General features: G+C 53.4%; 5 protein-coding genes across 6 annotated transcripts; 2 read left to right on the top strand and 3 right to left on the bottom strand.

Annotated features, from left to right (window-relative positions):
- Positions 1-579: 579 nt before the first annotated feature.
- Positions 580-12115, top strand: LOC137899608 (adenomatous polyposis coli protein 2-like; the record flags this gene model as incomplete). The annotated part of the gene is made up of 12 exons (XM_068743644.1): positions 580-670; positions 1262-1541; positions 1634-1742; positions 2104-2217; positions 2306-2380; positions 4131-4226; positions 4647-5025; positions 5098-5196; positions 5275-5414; positions 6033-6227; positions 6318-6532; positions 6673-12115. Coding segments are annotated over 12 exons (7236 nt in total), but the record flags the coding sequence as incomplete, so codon positions are not given.
- Positions 12116-12963: 848 nt separating this feature from the next.
- LOC137899109 (UPF0449 protein C19orf25 homolog) lies at positions 12964-14445 on the bottom strand. Of its 2 annotated transcripts, none has more exons than XM_068743121.1 (3): positions 14314-14445; positions 13733-13906; positions 12964-13370 (listed from the first exon to the last, which is right to left on the bottom strand). In XM_068743121.1, exons 2-3 carry the CDS (start codon positions 13878-13880, stop codon positions 13189-13191), a joined length of 330 nt encoding a protein of 109 aa, XP_068599222.1. In that variant the 5' UTR covers positions 13881-13906; positions 14314-14445; the 3' UTR covers positions 12964-13188. The 2 variants fall into 2 exon arrangements, with proteins under 2 accessions (XP_068599222.1, XP_068599221.1); XM_068743120.1 differs by having other exon boundaries at positions 13733-13914; positions 14314-14417.
- A 460-nt stretch (positions 14446-14905) lies between these two features.
- On the bottom strand, positions 14906-16335 carry LOC137899607 (receptor expression-enhancing protein 6-like). The gene is made up of 6 exons (XM_068743643.1): positions 16203-16335; positions 15983-16076; positions 15597-15735; positions 15258-15426; positions 15015-15157; positions 14906-14920 (listed from the first exon to the last, which is right to left on the bottom strand). Exons 1-6 carry the CDS (start codon positions 16333-16335, stop codon positions 14906-14908), a joined length of 693 nt encoding a protein of 230 aa, XP_068599744.1.
- Positions 16336-16875: 540 nt separating this feature from the next.
- On the top strand, positions 16876-19830 carry LOC137899754 (tetraspanin-33-like). Its single transcript, XM_068743793.1, has 8 exons — positions 16876-16967; positions 17356-17413; positions 17769-17893; positions 17967-18041; positions 18277-18372; positions 18786-18914; positions 19041-19202; positions 19342-19830. The coding sequence occupies exons 1-8, from the start codon at positions 16911-16913 to the stop codon at positions 19480-19482; spliced, it is 843 nt and encodes a 280-aa protein (XP_068599894.1). The 5' UTR covers positions 16876-16910; the 3' UTR covers positions 19483-19830.
- A 1465-nt stretch (positions 19831-21295) lies between these two features.
- On the bottom strand, positions 21296-25586 carry LOC137899606 (excitatory amino acid transporter 5-like). The gene is made up of 10 exons (XM_068743642.1): positions 25459-25586; positions 25045-25260; positions 23389-23431; positions 23109-23316; positions 22908-23007; positions 22562-22795; positions 22272-22466; positions 22070-22204; positions 21898-22000; positions 21296-21481 (listed from the first exon to the last, which is right to left on the bottom strand). The coding sequence occupies exons 1-10, from the start codon at positions 25584-25586 to the stop codon at positions 21296-21298; spliced, it is 1548 nt and encodes a 515-aa protein (XP_068599743.1).
- Between the last annotated feature and the right edge of the window lie 1483 nt (positions 25587-27069).

Here is a 27069-nt window from a genome sequence, read left to right as displayed (position 1 = left end):
AGCAGAACCACCAGCACCAGAACCAACACCAGTAGAACCCACACCAGTAGAACCACCAGCACCAGAACCAACACCAGTAGAACCAATGCCAGTAGAACCACCAACCACACCAGAACCAGCACCAGAACCAACACCAGTAGAACCACCAGCACCAGTAGAACCAACCGCACCAGAACCAACACCAGTAGAACCAATGCCAGTAGAACCACCAACCACACCAGAACCAGCACCAGCAGAACCACCAGCACCAGAACCAGCACCAACACCAGTAGAACCACCAACCGCACCAGAACCAACACCAGTAGAACCACCAGCACCAGAACCAGCACCAGCAGAACAAACCACACCAGAACCAACCACACCAGAACCACCAGCACCAGAACCAGCACCAACTCTAAGACTAACAATCAAGCACATCCAACACGCACATGAGACCACACTGTCCAGGTCCACACAGTGAACTGGTCCAGGTCCACACAGTGAACTGGTCCAGGTCCACACAGTGAACTGGTCCAGGTCCACACAGTGAACTGGTCCAGGTCCACACAGTGTCTCAGGCTCTGTTCTCCTTCGCTGCAGGAGGTGCTGAAGCAGCTGCAGAGTAAACTGGAGCAGGAGGCGGGGACACTGGCCTCCTCTGGGAGGAGCCACGTGCTGCACCAACTCAAAGGTCTGTCAGGAAGCTGATTATTGATTATTCATTTGATTGTCTCTGCGGTGGACTCTCAGGAGACTTTAGAAAACGATTTCATCATTGATTAGATGATCGTCTGTCCAGGATGATGTCATAGATGATGTCATAGATGACTTAACCCTAACCTTCATCACGCGCTTGAAGCTCCGCTCCTCTTACTCCGGGGCACCAACCAATACCAAATAAGGGCATGCTATCCACGTAGCATGTAGCATGCCGCCTGAAAGGCGTTCACTGAATAATTGTGTACATAGTAGCAACACTCACCAGGGAGGGGGAAGACTGGCTCCTCCCCTTCGCTGTCGTCCTCCATGTTGTCTCTGTGCGTGTTCCGATGCGGGGGAGGGATTGGACAGACATCCGCTCGATCCCATTGGACGCTACGCACAGGTGTAACAACAGCTTCCTGTCCACAGCAAACAAAGATCTCGTTTGAAGTACTTCAGAACCCGACCCGGTTTCTGTGAGGGACGCCGACTTCAGCTGCTGAAACGATGACATCACAAGCTGCGTGTTCTCTGAATCAATAACCCGATTGACTGATTATTGATTATTGATCCTCCTCAGAGCTCCACACGGATCTAACCAACTACTATGAACTCAAACACCAACCTCACAACTTCAGACTGCTGACCCAGAGCCCGGGAGGGGCGGGGCCACCAGGTGTCAGAGGGGTGGGGCTCGATGAGTGCCCGAGCAGGACCTTGTCTCGTCTGAGCTCTGCGTCGAGCGAGGACGTCATGATGCCGCATCACTTCCTGGATGGAGCCCCGCCCCGAACGGCTGTGATCAGCGGGGCGGACGGACGTACGAGCGATCACCACGCGGAGGAGCTGTACAAGCAGAGGTCAGCTGACCCGCCCACCCTCCGGGGGATTGGTCGATCCATCGTTAGCACGTAGCCTCAAACGGCTAACGGGGTCTCCGATGCGTCGGCAGGAACCTCCTGCTGGGGGAGATGGACCGGGAGGAGAGGGAGCGCTGCTGGTACTTCAGCCAGCTGGAGGCGCTGTCGCAGAGACTGGCTCAGCTGCCGCGCATCGAAACGGTGAGAACCCGAAACCGCAGAGACGGGCGATCAATAGCTGTTAATGAGACGCTCCACCTCACTCCAATGTTCTGATCGGATCCGATCACAAATGAGTTCCAGGAAGTGGTAGAAAGTACTTTGATGGACGTGAACAGTAGTTTTCTGTCCCGATACTGCAGTACTGTCCTCCTGGTCTCAGTTCTCCTGGTCTCAGTTCTCCTGGTCTCAGTTCTCCTGGTCTCAGTTCTCCTGGTCTCAGTTCTCCTGGTCTCAGTTCTCCTGGTCTCAGTTCTCCTGGTCTCAGTTCTCCTGGTCTCAGTCCTCCTGGTCTCAGTTCTCCTGGTCTCAGTTCTCCTGGTCTCAGTTCTCCTGGTCTTAGTTCTCCCTGCAGATGGATCTGATCCGGCAGCAGCTGGAGTTTGAGGCGCAGCAGGTCCGGTCTGTGATGGAGGAGCGCTTCGGCACCGGTGACGAGGTGCTGCAGCGGTCGCAGGTGAGACGGAGACGCGACGGACGGGACGTCCTGTTGGCGCCGAGACGCCATCTGGAACATCTGGATCAGGCTGAACTGTGTGTTGCAGGTCCGCGTGGCCCGTCTGGAGCAGCTGGAGGAGGAGCTGCAGGAGGTCCGAGGGAGTCAGGAGAGCCAGCTCCAGGTCCGACACAAGCCCACACAGACACAGGACGGCCCGGGACCCCTCAGGCGGTCTCCGGGACCCCTCAGGCGGTCTCCGGGACCCCTCAGATCAGGGGTGTCAAACAGCACATTAGCGTTACGGTTCACATTTGGCCTTTGGAGGGGAAACGTAACGCAGTAAAAATGTAACTAAATGTAATGTAATATAATGTAAAATAAAAGTAACTACTAATAACTATTTACTTTTTTATTTAACTCTAATTATTGTAATTACAATAAAATATTCCGTTTTAAAAAGGTTGTAGCTTAACTTGTTAGAGATAAAGCCAGACTGTAAAGTATGAACCAAAGTTTGTGATGGGAATAAATTAACATCTAATAATGTGGAAAAGTTCCATTCAAATGCAACCAATCAGGAACAAAGATAACCGATACAAAATCAAAGCAGAACCAAAAAGCCTCCATCTTGTCTCGTCATGGACATGCAGAAACCAGAAAAACAACCAGAGTGGGAAAGATAAAGAACATTCCTGAGTCAACGCCGCGGAAAAGACGTCACCTTCAGGATCAGCACCGGACAGCTCCACAGGTAACCGGCTACCTGTGGAGCTGTTCCTGAAGTTCACCTTCAGGATCAGCACCGGACAGCTCCACAGGTAGCCGGTTACCTGTGGAGCTGTCCCTGAAGGTCACCTTCAGGATCAGCACCGGACAGCTCCACAGGTAACCGGCTACCTGTGGAGCTGTCCCTGAAGTTCACCTTCAGGATCAGCACCGGACAGCTCCACAGGTAGCCGGTTACCTGTGGAGCTGTTCCTGAAGGTCACCTTCCACCACCTGAACGTGGCCGTTATCCTTAAACGATGACTCTGGAACGGGATTGGTTCCTCCTCCTCCGTTGCCATGCAGAGAAAGCAGACCTTCTGTGCTGCCTCTGAGCTGAGCTGTGATTGGCTGTTGCCAGGCTGCGGGGTCGGCACAGAGCGAGTCCGTCCTCCTCGTCCTCCTCGCCTCCAGATGGGAGTCGCACGAGTTCTGTGTTCCTGGGAAAGCGCTGATTAAGTTTAAGTCATATAAACAAATCGCCATGGTTACGATTGGTCGATTAAGAAAAGAGTCATAGCTAACAAATGAGATGTTTTCTACATGCTGAAATGGGGAGGGGCTCCGGTGACGGACGAACCGACCGACACGGATCGGTTTCCTCCCCCGCATCCATTTTGTGCCGATGCGTGCAGCTGCTCGCGTTTAATGGAGGTTTGGATCGGCGCCACGGAGAGAGCTCAGCCGCCTTTCATCCCCCATCACCATGGCAACGCCTCCGGGTGCGATGTGGCTGCAGACAAAGAGGGGCGCCGAGTGTGCGTGTGTCCAGGGAAGCGTCCCTCAGGAATGTCCTGATGGACGGTTTTATCTGATTCAATTATTTTAAGATGAGAAAAAGTCTGGTTTGAATATTTTTCTTCAAAAGATACAAAAGATGTTCAATAAAAATCAAGAATTAATTCATGATCCAGATTTGAGATCAGCCCCAACGACCAGATCAACATTCAGCCTCTCAGAAGCTTTATCGTTGATCGATTCATTTTTCATTACGTCCCAGAGAAAACTGTCGCCACCTGCTGGTGGGCGACGGTCACTGCAGGAAAACAAACCGAGTGCAGCTTAACCTGTAAACGGAATCATAACATGAAATGTACACTTTACTTTGATACACAATCACAAAGTACACATACTCATCATCTTCCTCCTCCCGTTTGTGTCTGCAGCTGTCTGGAGCTGAGAAGCCCCCTGCTGGAGAGCCGGAGAACACCACGTCATCAGCCGCGGGGGGAGCAGAAGCTCCTTCAGATGGAGGCAGCAAGGTGACGTCACTCCAGCGGAAAGGGTTCACAAGGGGTTAACGCAGCCGAACACATCCAGGCTTTCATCTCTTTAATTGTTTAAAGAAATTTAATATCGCAAAAGGTTCATGTCGGAGCCCTTTATGACAGATTTTACAAGATAGGATTTTCAAAGCCTCCTCTATAAGTAAATGGGAAAATCCAGATGTTTCTGGATCCAGACGGGAATCCGGATCGCTCTCAGAATTTAATGGATCCAAGTTAGACCAGGACCATCTCCAGTTTTATGCATCCAGATCCATCCAGCAGTTTTTCTGTAACTGCTAACAGACAAACGGCATCAGAACCAGAACCAGAACCTCCTTGGTGGAGGCAACAGCAACATGGGTCGGGAGCGGGATCCGGTCTGACGCACCACTAACCCTCTGAACCCGCCCTCAGGTGGAGATGGTGTTCTGGCTCCTCTCCATGCTCGCTAACAGAGACAAGGAGGAGATGTCCCGGACGCTGCTGGCGCTGTCCAGCTCTCAGGACAGCTGCCTCGCCATGAGAAGGTCCGGCTGCGTCCCCCTTCTTGTCCAGATCCTCCACGAAGCACCGTGCAGTAACGGTGGCGCCGGGGAGACCCCGACAATGGCGGGCTGCAGCAGGGAGGCCAAATCCCGAGCGAGCGCCGCCCTCCATAACGTGGTCTACTCGCAGCAGGACGAGGGCCAGGCCCGCCGCGAGATGAGGGTGCTGCACATGCTGGAGCAGGTCCGGACCTACTGCGACAGCGGCTGGGACTGGATGGAGAGCCACGCAGGGACCCAATCCACCGGTGAGTGACGCTCACAAGCCCCCGGTAACCATGGCAACCCCTCGTCGACACCGCCGCTGCTCTCTTCTCCAGACGCCCCTGAACCCGTGGAGCCTCAGATCTGTCAGGCCATGTGTGCCATCATGAAGCTTTCCTTTGAAGAGGAGTACAGACGAGCCATGAACGAATTAGGTCATCCGACAGCCGTCACTTTGATCCCGCCCCCAACACCGGCGCCACCCTCTGCTAATCAGTTTGTGTTTGATCCAGGCGGTCTACAGGTAGTGGCCGATCTGATCCACCTGGACCGGGACCTGTACGGTTCGCAGAATGACCCCATCAACATGGCGCTGCGCCGCTACGCAGGGATGGCGGTGACCAACCTGACCTTCGGGGACGTCGTCAATAAGGTACAGAGGAGCGTGAAGACACCGAGGTGTCCTGCTGCACCGTGTACTTTTACTGTGTTCACGTACTCACGGCTGTTTCAGGCGCGTTCGGTTTTGATGCCGACGCAGGACACAACCTGCAGTTCAGAGCCAGAACCACCTAGTGGTACCGAGTTTGGTACTGAACACGCTCCCTCGGAAGAACAACCGTAAATGCACTATAAAAATCAGTCCCCAAATATTTCAACACGGATTTCAGGAGGAATCTGTTCACTGATCCGGGATCAGCTGGCAAAACAGTTTTTAAAGCGATCGGGATCGAACACGAAGGAACCGGAGGCCCACCAGGCACCAGACCGGGTCGGACCCGGTCCACAAACATACGGCTTCAGACTGTTCTCGCTACTAATTAGCATGTTGCTAAGGGAGTTCAGATGGATTAAGTGGGTGGCTGCGGCTAACACTGGTAAAAGATGCTAAGCTAACATCATCCAAGGCTGAAAATGCCCCGTTACGCGCAACAATAGTTCTAGTGTTGGGATGCATGTTGCTAGCCACAGTGCTATGGCTTTAGCGTTAGCATTAACCTTGGTGTTATCGTTAGCATGCCTTTAGCCTGGGGCTTCTGCTTCACTTCAGGCCACTCTGTGCTCGAAGAAGAACTGCCTCCAGGCTCTGGTGGCCCAGCTGGCCTCAGACAGCGAGGAGCTTCACCAGGTGGTCTCCAGCATCCTGAGGAATCTGTCCTGGAGGGCCGACATCAACAGCAAGCGAGTCCTCAGAGACATCGGCTGCGTGTCTGCACTGATGACCTGCGCCCTGCAGGCCACCAAGGTAACAGTAGCCAGACCAGCCGAGTCCCGTAACCACGGCAACGTCTATTCAATGATTCCAGGTAAAACTCCTTTTGTGCTGGCTTTCCAGGAGTCCACCTTGAAGAGTCTTTTGAGCGCTCTGTGGAATCTGTCAGCCCACAGCATCGACAACAAGGTGGCGATCTGCTCTGTGGACGGCGCTCTGGGCTTCCTGGTCAGCACCTTGACGTACCGATGCCAGACCAATTCGCTCGCCATCATTGAGAGCGGGGGAGGGATCCTTCGTAACGTGTCCAGTCTGGTCGCCACCAGAGAAGACTACAGGTAACGTAGTGGACGCATGAAAGGCCAGTTTGTTTTCCCAACAAGCCTAAATCAATTGAAAACAAGAAGCTCGAATCAGAATTTGCTTTATGCCGGTGTAGAAGCGCTGAAATGGCTTTTTCTCCCGTTTCCTTTTGAAGACAAATCCTAAGGGACCACAACTGCCTCCAAACTCTGCTGCAGCACCTGCGCTCCCACAGCCTGACCATAGTGAGTAATGCCTGTGGGACTCTGTGGAACCTTTCTGCCAGATGTTCAGAGGACCAGGAGCTGCTGTGGGACCTTGGAGCAGTAAGCATGCTGCGCAACCTGATCCATTCCAAGCACAAGATGATAGCGATGGGCAGCGCTGCGGCTTTAAGGAATCTCCTCACCAATCGGCCCCTGAAGTACAAAGACGCTGCAGTGGTTTCTCCGGGCTCCTGCATGCCTTCCCTCTACATGAGGAAACAGAAGGCTCTGGAGGCCGAGCTGGACGCTAAACAGCTAGCGGAGACATTTGACACCCTCGAGAAACAGAGCCCCAAGCACTTGACCCTCAACAAGCCGCTACGACACATCGAGAGTCTGGCAAAGGATTACGCATCAGATTCTGGTTGCTTCGACGATGACGAGGCTCCCAACGTATCAAGTAGCCTGGACACGGGGAGCTTCTCCATGCTGTCTATGTTTCTCACCAACTCTAACCTCATGCAAAACCAGCCACGCAAGAGGGACGGTGAACCAGAGAGAGACGTAGACCGGCCTCGTGCGTTGGAGAAGAGACACGAGCCTTCTGACGACGTGTCTGCTGCTGCAGAGAAGCTCGCTAAAAAGATCACCAACACTGTTGCCAAGATCGACAGGCTGGTGGAGGACATCGCCATGCACACGTCCTCGGAGGACAGCTTCAGCCTGAGCTCTGAGGACCACCTGGCAGAGTGGCCTTATGGAATACATGAAGCCCAGAAGAACTCGTGCTCCCCCTGCCGTGTCTCCGACACAAGCAGCTTGGCCCACCGAGAACGGTTGAGTCGTGCAAACGCCCTCTTACGCCTCAAAACGGCCCACACAAGCGCATCAACAGATAGCTTAAACAGCGGCAGCACCAGTGACGGCTACTGTGGCAGCAAGGACCACTTACAACCTGCTCCAAGAGCGCTGACAAAGCAACAACGACCCAACCAGCTCGACCTCAAGGTGGCTCATCAAGACTACCCGACTCCAGTAGCGTCCGTCCTCAACCAAGCGAAGCAGCAGGATATTCCCCAGAGAGATTCCGTAGAAAGCAAAGAGGTGAAAGCGTTGGACATCGGCAGCACAGACGCAGAACGGAACCAGGATCAACCGGCACAAACGCCCGTCAGTGAATCCACCAAAGTCTCCTCTGATATCAGCATGGCGTCGATTAAACCGTCTCCTTCTTATCAGCAGGTACCGCTCATTCAGGGTGTGGCCACATGCGGTGTGGCAAAGACAGCCGTCAATGTTCAGGCTGCCCAAGCAATGAGGAGACGAGCCTGGGTACCGACTGCCCCGACTGGGGGCAGCATTACGAAACGCTCTCCAATGGCAACCGCCCAAAGCCCAACCATCGGGACGATGGAGACCGTCCAGAAATACTCTGTTGAAAACACCCCGATTTGCTTCTCCCGCTGCAGTTCACTCTCCTCCCTGTCCTCTGGGGACGGACAAAGTGAGAATGAGCTTGAGAGTGACTCATCATTAGAAATAATTGAAGTAGAGGATGAAGAAGTGGTGGAGAGAGCCGAAGAGGATGGAACCCTGGAGGATCTGACCGACAGCCAGCTGCTGATGACGGACCCAAAAACCGTCCCCTGTCGGGAGACGGATCCCATTGAGATACCCTGTCCCACCAAAAGGGAGAAGGTGTTCCTCAGGGGAGTTTCACCAGCAGTGCTTGAAGATAGATCTCCCTCGAGTTCATCTGAAAACTACATCCATGAGACACCGCTGGTATTGAGTCGCTGCAGCTCAGTCAGTTCACTCGGGAGCTTTGAATCTCCCTCCATCGCCAGTTCAATCCAAAGCGATCCATGCAGTGAGATGATTGACGGAACGATCAGTCCGAGCGATCTTCCCGACAGCCCAGGCCAAACCATGCCCCCGAGTAGGAGTAAAACGCCTTGCTGCGTCGAGTCAAGCGTACCAGAAGCACAGACGACAGGAACGGCAGGCCAGTGGGAAAGCAGCCTGCGGACATTTATGGAGGTCGCAGATTCCAAGGAAAGGTTCAACCTTCCTCCTGACCTGGACAGCATGATCTACTTCACTGTGGAAAAGCCCTCGGAGAATTTCTCCTGTGCTTCGAGTTTGAGCGCTTTGCCTCTTCACGAACATTACATACAGAAAGACGTGGAACTGAAGTTGATGCCGCTACTCCAGCAAAACGACAAAAACGATCCTTTCCCGGAGGAGGACGAGCAGCGAGCCGACCACGGGGGGCGATACAGCGAGGGAAACTCCGACGACGACATAGAAATCCTGAAGGAATGCATCAACTCAGCAATGCCTTCCAAGTCCAGAAAAGTAAGACCTTCCCCGGTGACCACCATTCCTCACGTTCTCAATTCACAGAGCCGGAAACCAATACACCTCCCAGTGTACATGATCCTCCCCAACGGCAAAACGCAACTGTATCCTGGGAGGAAAATCATCATCCCACAAAAGGACTTGAAATTTGATGACTCGTCCTTCACGGATTCTACAGAGGGTACACCGGTCAACTTCTCAAGCACAACGTCCCTAAGTGATGACACAATTCAATACCCAGTTAAGGACAGGGGCGCTAAAGACTGCACAGCTAAAGGTATGAACAGACAGGAGTTTAACGATGAGGCAAAGAGGATCGAAGACTTGAGGATCTTCTCACACTTCCACCAACCCAACAGGATGAACTACCCACCTGAGGCACAAAGGACCCGGATCAGCAGGCACGTTGTTCCCACTCAGAGGGTGCTGATGCAAAGCAAAGAGGTAGCTGATAGAGTGGCAAGTCAAAGACATCGTGATCAGTCGCCTAGCCAACAACAGCGACCGCGTCAAGGCCCGCTCAGGAAGCCGGGACTGCCCGTCATCAAGCAAAACACCGAAGGTACTATGACATCACAAAAAGGAAACTCAATCTTTCAAAAAATGCCGCAGTCGTCAGATGAGAGCAACAGCTTCTACGACGGCGAAAATGACAACTCGTTGAAACAAACAATTAGAAAACAGATCAGGGAATCAAATAAGAAAACTCTCTCCCGAAGCATGACCAATATTGGCAAGATTGATAATGCCCAAGGAAAGTCCAGAGGATTCCACAGGATAAAAGAGACTCTGATAAAGGGTGAATCCATGGAACGTCACTCACTCAGCTCCTCGCTCAGTTCTCTGAGCGACGCCGAGTTTGAGGATCATAAATCCAAAGGTCAGAAAATATGGTGTAGAAACAGACACAACAGATCCCTAAACACGGTGCAAAAAGCAAAGCCTGCGGCGGCTCACGGTAGATACGAGGAGCCGAGCTCACCGAGCTCCGTCAGCATGGACTCAGAAGACGACCTTCTTCACAAATGCATCACATCTGCCATGCCCAAGCAAAGAAGGAAGCTCGCTGCCCGGAAGAAGAAAGACAAGCCCCACAAGCAAAAGGCCTCCGATGGGTGGACCGTGGATGAGGAAATGGATAGCGATGATACAGCATGGGATAAAGACTCGGACCTCAACAGCGTCGAATGGAGAGCCATACAGGAAGGAGCTAATTGTGTTGTCACGGGGCTGCAGGCCTCCAAGTCCCAAGAGCCATCCTCTGAAGAGACCGAGTCGGTCTTATCCTTCATGTCGACGTCCAGCTTTACACCCAAAGAACCGAAGTTTGCCAAAGACAAAAAGGCAAATAAACCTCTGGACTTCGCTCAGCGCAAACCAGTTCCAAACTTACCAGTGGTGTTCAGAGGCAGGACAGTGATCTACACACCAAAGAAAGAGGCCGCTCCATCGCAAAGACCCGCCCCGAGAAAGGTAGCAACCAAGATGGACGCTCCGAAGAACCCAAACCTTGCTCAGCACAGATCAAAGAGTCTTCATAGATTAGGCCACCCCCAGGATGTTGAGCTTTCTTTGCCAAAGAGGAGCTCCACTCCACCACCCAGGTTACCAAAAGGTTCGTCCTCTGGATCGTCACAATCATCGACACCATCCAAGCAGTCACAGAACATACCGTCCCCAACCCAGACAAACAAAACTCTCCAGAAAAAGAATGCGTCACCAAACAGCAGCCCGCCAGCAAGCAGTGCCCGAGAACGGAAAGGCCGCTCGCCCGCCGTGAACCACAATGAAAAAACTCCACCGCCTAAAACTCAGAAGTCACCTGTCAGAATCCCTTTTATGCAAAATTCAGCCAGGCCCAGACCTCTGTCCCCCTTGGTGACAAACCAGACAGCCAGCAGACAAAACGGTCACAACAATGGGGAGAAGGTTCCGCCAGCGACTCGATCTGAGCTCGTCAGGTTGACCTCAGCCCTTTCACACGGCAGCGAGTCCGACCGCAGCGGCTTCATGCGGCAGCTGACTTTCATCAAGGAACCGAAGACCATGTTGAGACGTGACGGCTCTGCACGCAGCCTGAACAGGTCCCAGAATGCATCGCCCCGTAGGACACTTCCTGGAGCTTCAGCGGTCTTCCTGTGCTCATCGCGCTGCCAGGAACTCAAGGCAGCTGTGCAAACTCAGAAAAGGGTGCAAGGTGCAGTCCAAGAGCAGCGAGTAAAACGGCCAAATGATGGTGTTGAGAAAGAAACGTGCTCCTTCTCGAGGGCCACGTCCAGCGAAAGGAAGCAGCTTCCGAGACGTGCAGGCAGGCGAACTAGCTCTGAAAGCCCCTGCAGGGGGGCTCAGCGAAGCGGCCCAGGTAGAGTGTCTGGAGCCAAGCAGCAACAAGGTAAAGACGCCTTTAAACGTCACGCCTCATCGCCAAGCATAAACATACTGAGCCGCGTTACCAGCCGCTCCTCCCTCCGCTCTTCATCATCTGATTCAAGTGGAAGAGCAAAGAGCGAGGACGGCGCCAAGAAAAAAGTGCAGAGGTCTTGGAGAAGGATCAGGGATGAAGAAGTACCTCAGATCTTAAAAATTACTCTGCCAGCCAACGCGTTACCTCTGGTACCTTGTCCTGACGGGGAAAAGCCAAAGCCGGGAAAACTGCCAACCATCCTACTCGCATCTCGCAAGACCAGCGATGCCACGGTCCAGACGGAGGACTTTCCAAACACAACCAACACGAGCACCGTCGAAACGGCTCCAGCGAACTCGGGGGAAATGGCCCGGCTTGCGTTACTCAGAAAGATCGGTCCCTCCGCTGGGAGTAACTTCCAGGATGGAGATCCAGAAGGTTCTCTGAGGAGCCACACCAATGTATTTATGGGCAAACCGGAAAGCCACGCGAGTGGAGCAGTCCATTTCCGTCAAGGCTCGCCCGGCAAGGCCGCCAGAATCACTCCATTTAACTACACCCCAAGCCCCATGGCCCCCTGCCGAGCAGACGCACCGAGCCAAGCAGCCGCCGCCGCCGAGAAGTCGGGAGCGGCCGATGACTCATAGGGCGAGTCGTGGACTACGTGGACGACTCTACGGCGTTCCAGAACGAAGCTCGGCACTCAGGCGGACCGGCTCGCTTTGAGCGGGTCCCTTAAACCTCGGGTAGTGACCTTTTACGTTCTCCCTGAACAATTGATCACGGCTTCCATATACAAGTCGTTCAAGGCGGGACGTATGCATCGAGAAAGGTTGACGTGCTTCACAGAAGAAGCTCAAAGACGAAATGGAAGAGCTTCTTTTTGTACTTTTTTTTGTATTTGTAAAGACACAAGAGACACTGAAGTCCAACACGTGGATCCCGATTTGTCCCGAGACACAACTCGGTGAAGAACGATCATATGCAAACGTCAGTCGGACTTTTTCCTGAGAAGGTGGGAGACTTCCAGAACATAACGTCTGTCTGTCGGGACATCGGGCCTTTGACCCAGATCATTGGTTCCGAAGCCCTGTGGAGTGTCGGGGAACACGGCGTTCTTCCAAAGCTTCAGGTGTCTGGCCTGATGTTTGATTCTGTCCTTTAGGACCGTTGTCTCCAACCTTTATCCTGATCTAACCGCCGCACCTTCTATTATACACCTGTAATAACTATTAAAGGATCATCTCCTCACCATTACACATTGTTGAATAATCATGTTCAGTATGTACCTTTGTTAAATACTGCGGGATTGCTAAGTATAAGTACTGTCGTAGTTTTTGTAGTTTCTGACCCTATTTGGGTGCTGATTTGATTGGCTCCCCTCGTCACCCGCCCTCACATAAACACTTCATATGAATCCATCTATAGATCAATCACTTCCAGTATTGATCAGTGGCATATTTAATCTGTGCAGATGAACCGGTCCAGACCGGTCTTCTCAGATGTCATGCACGTCTGATTGATGTCGAATATTAAACGATTTATTGATGAATCATTGTTGCTGGGACACAGCCATGTTAGCTAGCATTAGCATCGGCAGATTCCGGCTGAGAGGTCAGAGGTCAACTGAAACATCACCAGCCTGGCTCGCGGGCGCGGCGGCTTCAGCTGAGCCGGGCCGTCTGACACGAAGAAGAGGTGGGTCTACAGAGGGAGGAAGTCACAGAGCTTGACCTTTGACCTCTGCTACATCGTTCTTCAGCTGCTCCCCCGCAGCTCGCAGCTCCTCCCTCTGTCGGAGCAGCCGCCCCCGCGCCTCCTGCAGCTGCTCGTTCAGCTCCAGGTACTGACGGCACTGCTGGAACCTCAGCTCCACGTCACGGTCTGACGGCCGGGCCCGATCTGAGGAGGGAGACCAGTCCGTACAGGACCGGAGAACCGGTCAGTAAACGACAGGAGAACCGGTCAGTAAACGACAGGAGAACCGGTCAGTAAACGACAGCAGAACCGATCAGTAAACTACAGGAGAACCGGTCAGTAAACGACAGCAGAACCGGTCAGCAAACGACAGCAGAACCGGTCAGTAAACGACAGGAGAACCGGTCCCTAAACTACAGCAGAACCGGTCCCTGAACTCAAAGGACATTTCTCCCTTCTCGTTTGTTCCTGGGTCCGCTGGGTGTGGAACGATACCGGCAAGGTTCTGTTGTGTTCTCGAAGGTAGAACCTTTGCTCTGGATCTCTTCTGGGCCATGTGGACTCACCTTGTCCAGTCTGCTCCGGTTCCGGGACGCTGAAGACCGGGTCGTCGGGAGCGGCCCTGTTGATGTCCTCCAGGATCTGGTCCACGCTGGGGGGGTCGGGGCGGCTGGGGAGAACCGCCCTCTTCTTATGTTTGGATCCGACGTTCATGCTGCCGGATCCAGCTTCACCTCCACCTGAGGAGCTACAGATTCATGATCAATGATCAATATAAAGCGGCTCCTCCCCCACGAATCAATGAAACACGCCCAGCACGTAAAGAATGATAATCAACCACTGACGAATCTCAAGCTGCGCGTCACGCAATTTAGACTCGTTTCTTCTGACGTCATCCAGCCCAGACGACAGGGGAAGCTAATGCTAACTAGCTAACTAGCTGCTTAAATCGGTCTGGAAGTGGATATTCGTTGTATTCCGGTGATTTATTCGATAGCCGGATTCAACAGGAATACCGGGTCGTTCACGAGCCGCACGTTCTACCGGAATAACGCGTTCCGGTTCGAAACCGGACGCGTTTAGAGTTTAACTGGCCAAATCTCAAACGGAGTTCGGCGGACGGGACCCGGCTGCTGGTCGGTCTTACCAGTTCAGTCTCACAGTAACGAGTCTCACAGGTAATCAGATTACTCCCGTAACGCACAATAACGACACTAGCGAAAGGCAGCTGAACAAAAACTTCCACGAACGCTGCACGTCAAGGGTTCCTACGTCATTACGCCAGAGCGGACGCGTAGAGGCCACGCCTTCACGACACGTCATCCTTTACATGTCAGCGTGTCTGGTCAGGGATGACGTTGGATGAGGATCATGACGTCAGAACAGCATCAGAGCAGACATTGTTTATTTCTTATCACAATGGAAATGATCAAGAGATGTCAAAAACACGTTTATGTTTTCAAACATACAAATAACGACATGGAGGGAGTCTATGGTCAGTAGCTCCTTCTCACCTCCTGGGGGTGCTAGAGGTCTGCAGGAGGAGAACCGTGGAACCTAACTGGTTTTAGTTCCTGACCCGTTTCAGGTGTTTCTGATCTTAAACAACAAGATATTTGGGGGTCAGCATCCAGCATCCCAGTCACTGGACCAAACTGTCAGGCCCGTTCAGTCTCCGGTCCTGCTCCTCCTCTTCTGGACTCGGGGTTCTGCCGACACCAGACCAGAGTTACCGGATCTTAACCCAGGAAAGGCTGGAACAGAACAGAGGAAGTTAGACCCAGCTCTGAATACAGGACCCAACCTTTGGCTTAGCTTAGCTTAGCATAAACCAGGTGTATTGCGTACAGGCGGTTCTTCGCTTGGCTGTGATGGAATCGCTTCAGACGGTGATTTTTCTGTCGACGAACTCGGTAAACTTTTAGGTTCCAGCTGAGCGACCGGCGGTCCTGGAGTCACCAACGCTTTGTTCTTCATCAGAGCGGTCAGGACTGGAGAGAGGGAAGGGAGGAATAGTCACTCAAAGTGGGCCAGATCCAGGTGGGTGCCCGTCAGGTGCCCGTCAGGTGCCCGTAATGAACCGGCCTCTACCTTCTCTGGTGAGGTTCTCAGCCGCGTTCATGACCTTCCCGCCGAGGTTGTTCACCATGTTGTCCACCGTGGCCTCGTGGCGGAGGAAGACGGGCCGGACCACTTTGTCGTAGATGACCTGGGAGCCGTTCCAGGATATGGGAGCCATGCACCACAACAGGAAGAGACACTGGAACCACAGAGGACACAGTCATGCTGGGTCCAGACTTCCTGGATACGGATTCATTGTTAGCTTAGCATCATCCTGCTGCTGCTATGTGCTAACTCCAGCACCTCATCACAGGTTCACCAGCTCATTGCTACATCATCCTCATTTAGCTACGCTCGAGTGTGTCTCACCTTAAAAGCGTAGTAGAAGGGAAACCAGTAGAGGAAGATATCGGAGAAGAACTCCCCCAGGCTGAAGACCCCGTACACCACCCAGTAGGTCAGCCATTTGGTGTCGTCTTCCTTGCTGGGACTCTCAATGGCTTTTATTCTGCCGAGAGACCAAAGGACCCGTTAGCTCCGACAAAGACCGGGACCTGGACCCGACAAAGAACTCTGGTGCTGTTCGCTTTGCACCGAGACGACCTTTAACCAGAAACCATGACCAGGACACGCCCACATAGGAGATCCTCTCAGAGCAGGCCTGGACTCCAGCCGTCTCTTGAAACACCTGCACCGTCGACGGTGGATTCACCTGGAGATCCTCAATCTCAGGAGACCCCGCCCACTTTACTCACGAGTAAAAGGCTGGGTAGACGAAACCAATCAGGTTGCAGATGAGGGAGGCACCATATCCATAAACCAGGTAGAGTCCCGTCAGCGAGACGGCACCTGGGTGACACACACACGACAGCACCGATTGCTAGCGGCTGATTGGCTGACGGGCGGGGCAGGAAGCTCCAATCATACCAACGGAACAACAACAGAACCCATCCAGGAGCTCCGTGTCCGACATACCCAGAGCCAGGATCTTCTTCCTGACCCCCGTTCTGTCCTCCACCTTCCCCAGGAAGTCCGTCACCACGTTCTTCTCATTCAGAAACTTGTCTGCTCGTCCTCTGAGGGACGCCAGCATGTCCAGCAGACCCATGGTCCTCAAACAAGGGGGTCAGAGGAAGACCAGCAGCAGTGGAGGGAGAACCACCAGAGAGTAATCCTCCTACAGGACAATCTGCTTATGCTGCAGGAGGAGGAGGAGGAGGAGGAGGAGGAGGAGCCAAACAACGAAGAAGACGTTTCTTAGTCCACAAGAACAACAACAAGCAGCGATGGGATTCACACGAGACCTCCGGCAGGGGGTACGAGGTTCCACCGGATTCTGTCCGGACATGCCCCGCCCCTGCACAATGCCCCGCCCCTCCACAATGCCCCGCCCCTCCACAATGCTCCACCCCTCCACAATGCTCCACCCCTGCACAATGCCCCGCCCCTCCACAATGCTCCACCCCTCTACCCATGCTCCACCCCTGCACAATGCCCCGCCCCTCCACAATGCCCCGCCCCTCCAGCATTACCCTTTGGCTGTAATGGGTGCTGTAGCCTGTAGGGGGCGTGGTCCTGCAGCAGTAGACGGGATGACAGCAGGAATGTCGGCAGGCCGTCACACGCCTCCTCTGGCCGTGATGTCGGCAGACAGCGAACCCGCAGCAGACGATCGCCGTGGCGATGAGAGGATACCGAACCATCAAGTATACTTTATTCGTCTTCTGCTACGTCTTCTGGGTGAGTCCACGTCCACGTCCACGTCCACGTCCACGTTCTCAGACCTGTGCTTTGTGTTTGGGCCATGAAGCTTCACCTCCTGGTGCTCTGGGAGGAGCAGGAGGAGCAGGAGGAGCAGGAGGAGCAGGACGGCCTCCCCGGAGACCCGGACGCTTTGAAAGGCCTCGTCTTATTTTCAGCAGCGTCAGTCGGACTTTTATCTGAACTGGGTTGTTCTGTTAACTATAAATGTGTTTATAACATGTTTATAACACGTTTTCGGCCCCACAGATATTGCATGAGTTTCCGAAAGATGTCGGCTTCATTTCTGTTTATCTTTAGCCTAGCTTAGCATGCTAGGCTAGCTCCAGCAGGAACGCATCCAACAGCGTTTTCTGTGTGACTGCAGGTTGTTAGCGCCATCCTCACCGCGGTGGGGATCTACGCCAAGATCGCCAAGGAGAAAGGTTGGTCAAAAGCTATGCTAGCTATGCTAGCTAAGCTAGCTAAGCTAGCTATGTCATGGTCCCTTTCCACTTCCAAACCACAACACGCTCTGATCCTGAATGTTCTGCCTCTTCAGTGGTGAAGGGAGACAAAATAAAAACTAAGGCTCCGCCCCTTTATCCAAATCTGTCCAAAGTGGGAGGGGCTCTTCTGCCGCCCAACATTAGAGAAGTATTTTATTCCCATGAATAGAAGATAAAACACGGGACCCGGTTCTGCATCCCTGAGGATGGACCAGGGACGGGACCCGGTTCTGCATCCCTGAGGATGGACCAGGGACACCCGGACTCGCCTGATCTCACCGTGTCTCTGCAGACGTGGTCGACACCCTGACTGCGGATCCAGCTCTGCTCCTGATCGTCGCCGGCTCGCTGATGTTCCTCATCACGTTCCTCGGATGTTTCGGGGCGCTGCGTAACGCCACCTGTCTGCTGAAGGCGGTACGATTGATCCCTGATCAGCTGACTGACGGAGGATTGACTGAATTCTCACCGTTTGTGTTTGTTCCTGCAGTTTGTGGGGACCCTGACCACCATCCTCCTCCTGCAGGTCGCCGCCGGCGTGGTCGGATACCTCTCCACCGACAAGGTGACGCCACCCACCCGACGTAAGCGTCGTCTGTTCAGGTCGTTCTGTAGAAACAAACCAGCCGACGTGAACAGGTACCGCCACACGTTCCCATGGCGACCAGGGGGAGGCGCCCCTTAGAATAGAGACAAACGCGTGTTAAAGGTATCAGACTCATTTAAATGGATCGGACGAACCAATCACAGACCGCTGCCCGCCGTGGCGTCACAGGTGATGTCATGATGTCATTGATCAGGTGATGGAGAGGACGGAGAAACTGATGATGAAGGCTGTCGTCCGCTACAGGGACGACCGGGACCTGGAAAACGCCATCGACTTCATCCAGAGGAAGGTGAAGACGAAGAGGGGGGCGGGTCTTTACGGACCGGTCTTTACGGACCGGCCTTCACGGACCGGCCTTTACGGACCGGTCTTTACGGACCGGCCTTCACGGACCGGTCTTTAGGGACCGGTCTTTAAGGACCGGCCTTTACGGACCGGTCTTTACGGACCGGTCTTTACGGACCGGCCTTTAGGGACCGGCCTTTACGGACCGGTCTTTACGGACCGGTCTTTACGGACCGGCCTTTACGGACCGGTCTTTAGGGACCGGTCTTTAAGGACCGGCCTTTACGGACCGGTCTTTAGGGACCGGCCTTTACGGACCGGTCTTTACGGACCGGTCTTTACGGACCGGCCTTCACGGACCGGCCTTTACGGACCGGTCTGCCGGCGCGTTCCTAATCAGGGTTGATCGGTTTGTAGTTTCAGTGCTGTGGAGTCCAGAGCCACAAGGACTGGTCCCACAACGTCTACTTTGAGTGTTCAGAACCCAACCCTAGTCTCGAGGCCTGTGGAGTTCCCTTCTCCTGCTGCATTCATGCCCAGAACCAGGTCAGAACCCCTGTGATCCTAGGGTTCTGAAGAGACGCTAGAGTCTGTATCTGTCAGGGGCCAAAGGGGCCAAAGGGGCCAAAGGGGACCTCCTGGTCTTGGTTGAGGTGCTGCTTTGTGCTGCAGACGGTGCTGAACACCATGTGTGGTTACGGGATGCAGCAGCTGGAGACGGGCCCGGCCCGTCTGGACATCTTCACCGTCGGCTGCCTGGAGAAGATCGTCTGGTGGGCCAAGAAAAACCTGCTGCTGGTGGCCGGTCTGACCGCCGGCCTGCTGCTGCTCGAGGTAACACCGATGACATCATCGCACCTTGTTCTAACTGCTCTGTGGTTCTGAACCTGTGGAGGTGTTACTTTGGACGTCCCGAGCCGAGTCCAGATCTTTGTGGGGTTTGATCCTGATCAACTTCCGTTTCCTCCGACAGATTTGTACGATTTCTCTGGCAGCGGCTCAGATCTCCAGGATAAAGAAAGCCCGGCAGCAGAAAGAAAGTTCTGCCAGAACCGCTCCAGATAGAAAGGACAGCTACTGGTATCCGGCCTTCGCCGACTTCGATGACGCTTAAAGCTGACGGGACGGGCGGGAGCAAAGTCAGACTCCTTTTTTAATCCAGTCAAAGAAACGGACTCTTTGTTCCCTGGAGGGTTTAAAGTCGTCCCGACTCAGAAGCTGCTTCTTCTTCTTCCTCTTCATAAACCAAAATACAACCAATAAATACTCTTGTTGATAGTGCAACTAGAAGCATCAGTGAATTCCAGACACCTTCTTAAGTCTAATGTGCTGCTGACCCCTACAGGTCGGAGGGCTAATTACACCAACTCCCACAGACCGACTCACCAGTAGAAAACAGTTTCCTTGCGTATTGCAAGTATACGAGTACTTATAATATACTACATGAGTGGATTATACCAGTTGACACATCTCTGTGACATTCATGTCATAAATTAAACAATTAAGACTTCATCGTGTTTCCAGATCATTGATTTGCTCAGGAAAAGCGCAGTAAAGAATGTAAATACTCAAAGTACAATTACCTGAGAATCTCTCAGGACCCAATACCTCGCTACATTTCTCATCGTCTTTTTGTTGATCAGCCTCCTCTGTTCATTCATGCTAATGCTAATCTAACTTTGCTATTTTTCTGTGCACGTCCACAAGGATGAAAGTGTAATCCTGCTTAATCCCCGCTGTTCTTCATTGTGACTTTAATCTGTGGCGCTGGATTAGCGTCTGAAGCACCCGTGGCTTCCTCAGGCTCGCCTGATTGGCTTAATGATCGCAGAGCCAGGTGGGCGTGTACAAATAGCAGTGGTTTAACACAGGCTGTTTATTTTACAGAGGCTAACTGCTTCATGCTAACCACGCTAATCAAGCAGGGGTTGATTGGTCCTTGCCAAAGGGCGTGTCAAAAACAGCGTCTCGAGTCGTAGTGTCACTTGCCAATTTTTGCCGGAACATTGCCAACAAAAATAAACTTTATCCACTCCGGCCTTCTTCTTCGCCTCATGCAGGAGACAGAGGGAGAGCTGGACGTGCGGAGCGCATACACGGGAGGCGTGCACGCTTTCACTGTGCTAAGTTAAACTGAGCTAAGCTAGGCTAGGCTATGCTAAATACCGGTGAACATGAACTGCTTAGTGCTGAGAAACACCGAGACATCCCATGTTCAGAATCACCATTGGAATAAAGTTTATTCAAATAAACACAAACAAAAATGTTTCATATAAAAATCTAAATTAAACCGATACAGAATCATTTGACTAATTTCTGAGAGTTGAACACCTGAGGACCTGTGTGACCGTCGGAGGCGTGGCTCAGAATCAGAAGGTGTGGGAGTGTCAACCGGGCCGGCGTCACCTGAGTCCATCGTCTCCGCGTGAGAAGGGAAAACTAAATGATGCACCCGGTTCTGATCATCAAGGTCTGCATCCGCCCCCCCTCCCCATCAGAATCCACCTGGACCAGGAAGAAACTCCACCGGACTCCAGACTGCAACGAGACCCCAAAGACCCAGGACAGGTCTCCGCAGAGACCCGGTTCTGCCGGCGCTAAAGGCTTTGAGAAGTTGAGCGTTTTGTGTGATTGTGTCTCGGAGACCCTTCAAAAACCCGTCATGAGGTACCAGCTTGAAAAAACGGCTTCAGAATAAGCCACGCCTCCCACTGAACCAGCAGGAAGTTCAGGCATTCCCGTTGATCCAGGGACCCAGATGTTGCATCCTGTTGATTCCGTCCAGCTGCAGAGCCGGCCAATGCTTCCCATGCGCTCTTGAGTCGAGCTTGTTTGCTAATTAGCATGTCACCTGATCCGAGAGCACCGTCTGGTTGGTTCCCATCCTGCAGAACCACACCGCGGCGCTTCCGAGCTTCTCCATCCGATCACACCTGGCAGATGTTGTAGTACACGGTGTGTCCCTGTGTCTCACCGGCCGGGTCGTCCATCATCTCAAACACGCAGTCTCTGAGGGAGCCGTAGGACGGGACGGGCTGGTCGTGGGGCGTTTGGGTTCCGTAGGACGGGACGGGCTGGTTGTGGGGCGTTTGGGTTCCGTAGGACGGGACGGGCTGGTCGTGGGGCGTTTGGGTTCCGTAGGACGGGACGGGCTGGTCGTGGGGCGTTTGGGTTCCGTAGGACGGGACGGGCTGGTTGTGGGGCGTTTGGGTTCCGTAGGACGGGACGGGCTGGTTGTGGGGCGTTTGGGTTCCGTAGGACGGGACGTGCTGGTTGTGGGGCGTTTGGGTTCCGTAGGACGGGACGTGCTGGTTGTGGGGCGTTTGGGTTCCGTAGGGCTGGGGAGGAAACGCAGAGACACTCAGCAGCCGCTGGGACGTGTTCCATGCAGAACTTTATGCTACGCTACGCTAACACTGAAAGCACTTCTGGACCAGCAGGTGTATCTGGTGATTAGTGGGCGGGGTCTGACAGATTGAACAGGATCAGGTTGTGTGAACGACGGAACAGCGCCAGAGTGACCTTTCACCTTTCTCGTCTCCCTGACGGGCAGGTCTTTCCGACACAGGTGCGCGACGATTCCCGCCGCCAGGGCGTCGCCCAGGACGTTGATCATGGTCCGGAATCTGTCCCTGCAGTGACGGAGGGGAACAACTGAGCAGAGGTCGGCGCCGCCTCCAGTCAACAGAACCGGTACCTACAGAACCCAGTCGATGGCCACAATGAGCGTGATGTCATCTGGGGGCAGGCCGACGGACGTCAGGACGATCACCATGGTAACCAGGCCCGCCTGAGGAATCCCCGCCGCACCGACGCTAGCGGCCGTAGCCGTGATGCTGCCGTCACACACGAGGACAGATCAAGCTACACGCTAGCCCTGCTAGCACCGGGACGGTTTTCTACCTGATGGTGACCAACTGGCCGAAGTCCAACTCGTAGTCGTTCACTTGAGCAATGAAGATGGCCGCCACGGCCTCGTACAGCGCCGTCCCGTCCATGTTGATGGTGGCGCCGACCGGGAGCACGAAGCGAGCGATCTGTCGGTCCACCTGGCAGTTCTCCAGCAGACACTTCATCGTGATGGGGAGCGTCGCAGAACTGAGAAGAGAAGGCGTCCGAGTCACGAGAGCCCGGTCACGTCCGCAGACCGGCCCCGGACCGCCCCGGACCGCCCCGGACCGCCCCGGACTCGCCTGGAGGACGTCGCCAGGGCGATCACCATGGCCTGCAGGAGCCCACGGATGTAGGAGAACGGGTTCTTCCTGGTGAGGATGAAGTAGAACAAAGGGAGGAGGAGGAGTCCGTGGAGGAAGAGGCCGGTGAGCACCGTGACGCCGTACCAGCCCAGCTTCCGGCCCAGGGTGCTCGGGTCCTGCATGTCCAGGACCTTCCCCGCCACCAGGAAGACGATTCCAAACGGGAAGTACCTGAGGACGGCACAAACGGTCTCTGACTGGCTCCAGCTTCATTCTGGACTCAACATGCCGGTCCGGGTCCAGGTCCAGGTCCGGGACCGGGCCCGGGACGTCCGGTTCTCACCAGACAGCAGCGTTGATGATCTTCATCACGCACTCGTTGATGCACTGACAGACGTTGATCAGCGGCGCTCCTCGCTCGCCCATCCTGCCCAGCAACAGACCTACGACGACAACCCGCCCCGTCAAGAGGTCAGAACCAGAACCAGTGCGCGTGGCCGCTTTCCTCAAACCCGAGCCGGGTCGGGCGACACGTCCTGCTCACCCATGGTGGCGGAGAAGACGACGATGCCGAGGACGTTCATCTGCTGGCTGGTGCCGGGACTCGTCTTGTACTGGACCTCCGGGGGGGGCGTCAGCTGCAGGTACACCGTCTGACCTTTCGGGTCATTCTCGTCCGGGATGACGTAGACGAAGTTGGGCTGGAAAGTTCTGGTCGGGACTTTGAGAACGGGAACCAGGTCCGTTTTGTACTGCAGGAAGGCGTTGGGTTGGTTAACGGGTGTGGTTACTACGGCGACGCTTCCTCCGCTCTGGGGTCTCACCTGCTGAAACGTGGCCTCGACCAGGTTGGACGGGACCATGTTCCTGTGGAGGGAAGCAGAGACCAAAGGTCAGCAAGAGGAGGACGATGATGATGACGATGATGACAACGAAGACGAAGAAGAGCGCAACGTGCCGCAGGACAGATCGGTGCGTCGCCGCCTCTCGCTTAATCCTGTGGGATTACTAAAAATACCCCGATCAGCCGACCAACCGGATCGCTGAGGTTGTGTGTGTCTGTTTATTCACCTGTGTGAGTGTGTCTGTTTATTCACCTGTGTGAGTGTGAGTCCTGTTTATTCACCTGTGTGTGTGTTCTGTTTATTCACCTGTGTGTGTCTGAGTTCTGTTTATTCACCTGTGTGTGTCTGTTTATTCACCTGTGTGTGTCTGAGTTCTGTTTATTCACCTGTGTGTGTCTGTTTATTCACCTGTGTGAGTTCTGTTTATTCACCTGTGTGTGTGTGAGTCCTGTTTATTCACCTGTGTGTGTCTGAGTTCTGTTTATTCACCTGTGTGTGTCTGTTTATTCACCTGTGTGTGTCTGAGTTCTGTTTATTCACCTGTGTGTGTCTGTTTATTCACCTGTGTGTGTCTGAGTTCTGTTTATTCACCTGTGTGTGTCTGAGTTCTGTTTATTCACCTGTGTGTGTCTGTTTATTCACCTGTGTGTGTCTGAGTTCTGTTTATTCACCTGTGTGTGTCTGTTTATTCACCTGTGTGTGTCTGAGTTCTGTTTATTCACCTGTGTGTGTGTGTGTCTGTTTATTCACCTGTGTGTGTCTGAGTTCTGTTTATTCACCTGTGTGTGTGTGTGTCTGTTTATTCACCTGTGTGTGTCTGTTTATTCACCTGTGTGTGTGTGAGTCCTGTTTATTCACCTGTGTGTGTCTGTTTATTCACCTGTGTGTGTGTGAGTCCTGTTTATTCACCTGTGTGTGTCTGAGTTCTGTTTATTCACCTGTGTGTGTGTTCTGTTTATTCACCTGTGTGAGTTCTGTTTATTCACCTGTGTGAGTTCTGTTTATTCACGTGTGTGTGTGAGTCCTGTTTATTCACCTGTGTGTGTCTGAGTTCTGTTTATTCACCTGTGTGTGTCTGTTTATTCACCTGTGTGTGTGTTCTGTTTATTCACCTGTGTGAGTTCTGTTTATTCACCTGTGTGTGTGAGTCCTGTTTATTCACCTGTGTGTGTGTTCTGTTTATTCACCTGTGTGAGTTCTGTTTATTCACCTGTGTGTGTGTGAGTCCTGTTTATTCACGTGTGTGTGTGAGTCCTGTTTATTCACCTGTGTGTGTCTGAGTTCTGTTTATTCACCTGTGTGTGTCTGTTTATTCACCTGTGTGTGTGTTCTGTTTATTCACCTGTGTGAGTTCTGTTTATTCACCTGTGTGTGTGTGAGTCCTGTTTATTCACCTGTGTGTGTGTTCTGTTTATTCACCTGTGTGAGTTCTGTTTATTCACCTGTGTGTGTGTGAGTCCTGTTTATTCACCTGTGTGTGAGTCCTGTTTATTCACCTGTGTGTGTTCTGTTTATTCACCTGTGTGTGTGTGTCTGTTTATTCACCTGTGTGTGTGTGAGTCCTGTTTATTCACCTGTGTGTGTGTGTCTGTTTATTCACCTGGGAAACCAAACGCCCCTCCAACGGAGGCTCACCTGATGAGGTCGAGCAGGGCGTCGGCCGACGTGATGACGGGCCCCCCTCCCAGCCGGTGGCTCTCCATTTCTGTCCCAGCGCCGGGTTTGATGATGATGACGAGGGCGATGCCGACCACCACGGCGATGAAGGTGGTCCACAGGTAGTACGTGACGGTCAGGACGCCCATCCGGCAGCACGCCTTCGACTCCATGGACGACAGGCCGGACATCAAACTGCAGAGAGGCGGTTAGCCTAGCTTAGCACAAAGACTGGAGGTGAAGGGAATCTGCTAGCATGGCGGCGTACTAAAGACGGCCAAGGTGTTTCCTCATTACCATGACAACAGAGAGCCAGGTGACGTTTCTGGAGACTCAGTGAAACATGCCATCAGTAGTCACCTGACTTTCCACCGGCTGGAGGGCGGAGCCTACCTGGACGTGATGAGAGGCAGGATGAGCATCTTCAGCATCCTCATCAGCAGCTCGCCGGGAAAAGAGAAGTAAATCTTTGCCTGAGAAATGAGACACAGGCTGATGATCTGCTCCAGAGCCACCAACATCATCCAACATCCAGCATCCAGCATCCAGCATCCAGCATCCAACATCCAGCATCCAGCGTCCAGCATCCAGCATCCAACATCCAGCATCCAGCATCCAACATCCAGCATCCATCATCCAGCATCCAGCATCCAACATCCAGCACCCAACATCCATCATCCAACATCCAGCATCCAGCGTCCAGCATCCAACATCCAGCATCCAACATCCAGCATCCAGCGTCCAACATCCAGCATCCAACATCCAGCATCCAGCGTCCAACATCCAGCATCCAACATCCAGCATCCAGCGTCCAACATCCAGCATCCAACATCCAGCATCCAACATCCAGCATCCAGCATCCAACATCCAGCATCCATCACCCAACATCCAGCATCCAACATCCAGCATCCAACATCCAGCATCCAACATCCAGCATCCAGCATCCAACATCCAGCATCCATCACCCAACATCCATCATCCAACATCCAGCATCCAGTGTCCAGCATCCAACATCCAGCATCCAACATCCAGCATCCATCACCCAGCATCCAACATCCAGCATCCAGCATCCAGCGTCCAACATCCAACATCCAGCATCCAGCGTCCAACATCCAGCATCCAACATCCAGCATCCAGCATCCAACATCCAGCATCCATCACCCAACATCCATCATCCAACATCCAGCATCCAGTGTCCAGCATCCAGCATCCAACATCCAGCATCCATCACCCAGCATCCAACATCCAGCATCCAGCATCCAGTGTCCAACATCCAACATCCAGGGTCCAGCATCCAGCATCCAACATCCAGCATCCAACATCCAGCATCCAGCATCCATCACCCAACATCCAGCATCCAGCGTCCAGCATCCAACATCCAGCATCCAGCGTCCAGCATCCAGCATCCAACATCCAGCATCCAGCATCCAACATCCAGCATCCATCATCCAGCATCCAACATCCAGCATCCAGCATCCAACATCCAGCATCCATCACCCAACATCCATCATCCAACATCCAGCATCCAGCATCCAACATCCAGCATCCATCACCCAACATCCAGCATCCAACATCCAGCATCCATCACCCAACATCCAGCATCCAACATCCAGCATCCATCACCCAACATCCAGCATCCAACATCCAGCATCCAACATCCAGCATCCAGCGTCCAACATCCAGCATCCAACATCCAGCGTCCAGCATCCAACATCCATCATCCAGCATCCATCACCCAGCATCCAGCGTCCAACATCCAGCATCCAGCATCCAACATCCAGCATCCAGCGTCCAACATCCAGCATCCAGCGTCCAACATCCAGCATCCAGCATCCAGCGTCCAACATCCAGCATCCAACATCCAACATCCAGCATCCAACATCCAGCGTCCAACATCCAACATCCAGCATCCAACATCCAGCGTCCAGCGTCCAACATCCAGCATCCAACATCCAACATCCAGCATCCAACATCCAGCATCCAGCGTCCAACATCCAGCATCCA

The sequence above is a fragment of the Brachionichthys hirsutus genome, chromosome 9 (assembly GCF_040956055.1).
Source record: "Brachionichthys hirsutus isolate HB-005 chromosome 9, CSIRO-AGI_Bhir_v1, whole genome shotgun sequence".
Classification (NCBI taxonomy): Eukaryota; Metazoa; Chordata; class Actinopteri; order Lophiiformes; family Brachionichthyidae; genus Brachionichthys; species Brachionichthys hirsutus.
Note: the sequence above shows the minus strand (reverse complement) of the source record. Positions and strands in the feature narration are given on the sequence as shown.

Excerpts from the sequence above, each read along its gene's own strand:
- LOC137899606 (XM_068743642.1), bottom strand. The coding sequence starts at position 25,586 with ATGTTGGTGGCTCTGGAGCAGATCATCAGCCTGTGTCTCATTTCTCAG. Across the intron at positions 23,432-25,044 it reads GCCCTGCTCGACCTCATCAG|GAACATGGTCCCGTCCAACC; the intron begins GTGAGCCTCCGT and ends TTCCCTCCACAG. Across the intron at positions 21,482-21,897 it reads CCGTCAGGGAGACGAGAAAG|CCCGTCCCGTCCTACGGAAC; the intron begins GTGAAAGGTCAC and ends CCCCACGACCAG.
- LOC137899754 (XM_068743793.1), top strand. The coding sequence starts at position 16,911 with ATGAGAGGATACCGAACCATCAAGTATACTTTATTCGTCTTCTGCTAC. Across the intron at positions 17,414-17,768 it reads CAAGATCGCCAAGGAGAAAG|ACGTGGTCGACACCCTGACT; the intron begins GTTGGTCAAAAG and ends GTGTCTCTGCAG. Across the intron at positions 17,894-17,966 it reads CCACCTGTCTGCTGAAGGCG|TTTGTGGGGACCCTGACCAC; the intron begins GTACGATTGATC and ends TTGTTCCTGCAG.
- LOC137899109 (XM_068743121.1), bottom strand. The coding sequence starts at position 13,880 with ATGAACGTCGGATCCAAACATAAGAAGAGGGCGGTTCTCCCCAGCCGC. Across the intron at positions 13,371-13,732 it reads ACCGGAGCAGACTGGACAAG|ATCGGGCCCGGCCGTCAGAC; the intron begins GTGAGTCCACAT and ends CTCCCTCCTCAG.
- LOC137899607 (XM_068743643.1), bottom strand. The coding sequence starts at position 16,335 with ATGGGTCTGCTGGACATGCTGGCGTCCCTCAGAGGACGAGCAGACAAG. Across the intron at positions 15,736-15,982 it reads GTCTACCCAGCCTTTTACTC|AATAAAAGCCATTGAGAGTC; the intron begins GTGAGTAAAGTG and ends GTCTCTCGGCAG. Across the intron at positions 15,427-15,596 it reads CCTTCTACTACGCTTTTAAG|TGTCTCTTCCTGTTGTGGTG; the intron begins GTGAGACACACT and ends CTGTGGTTCCAG.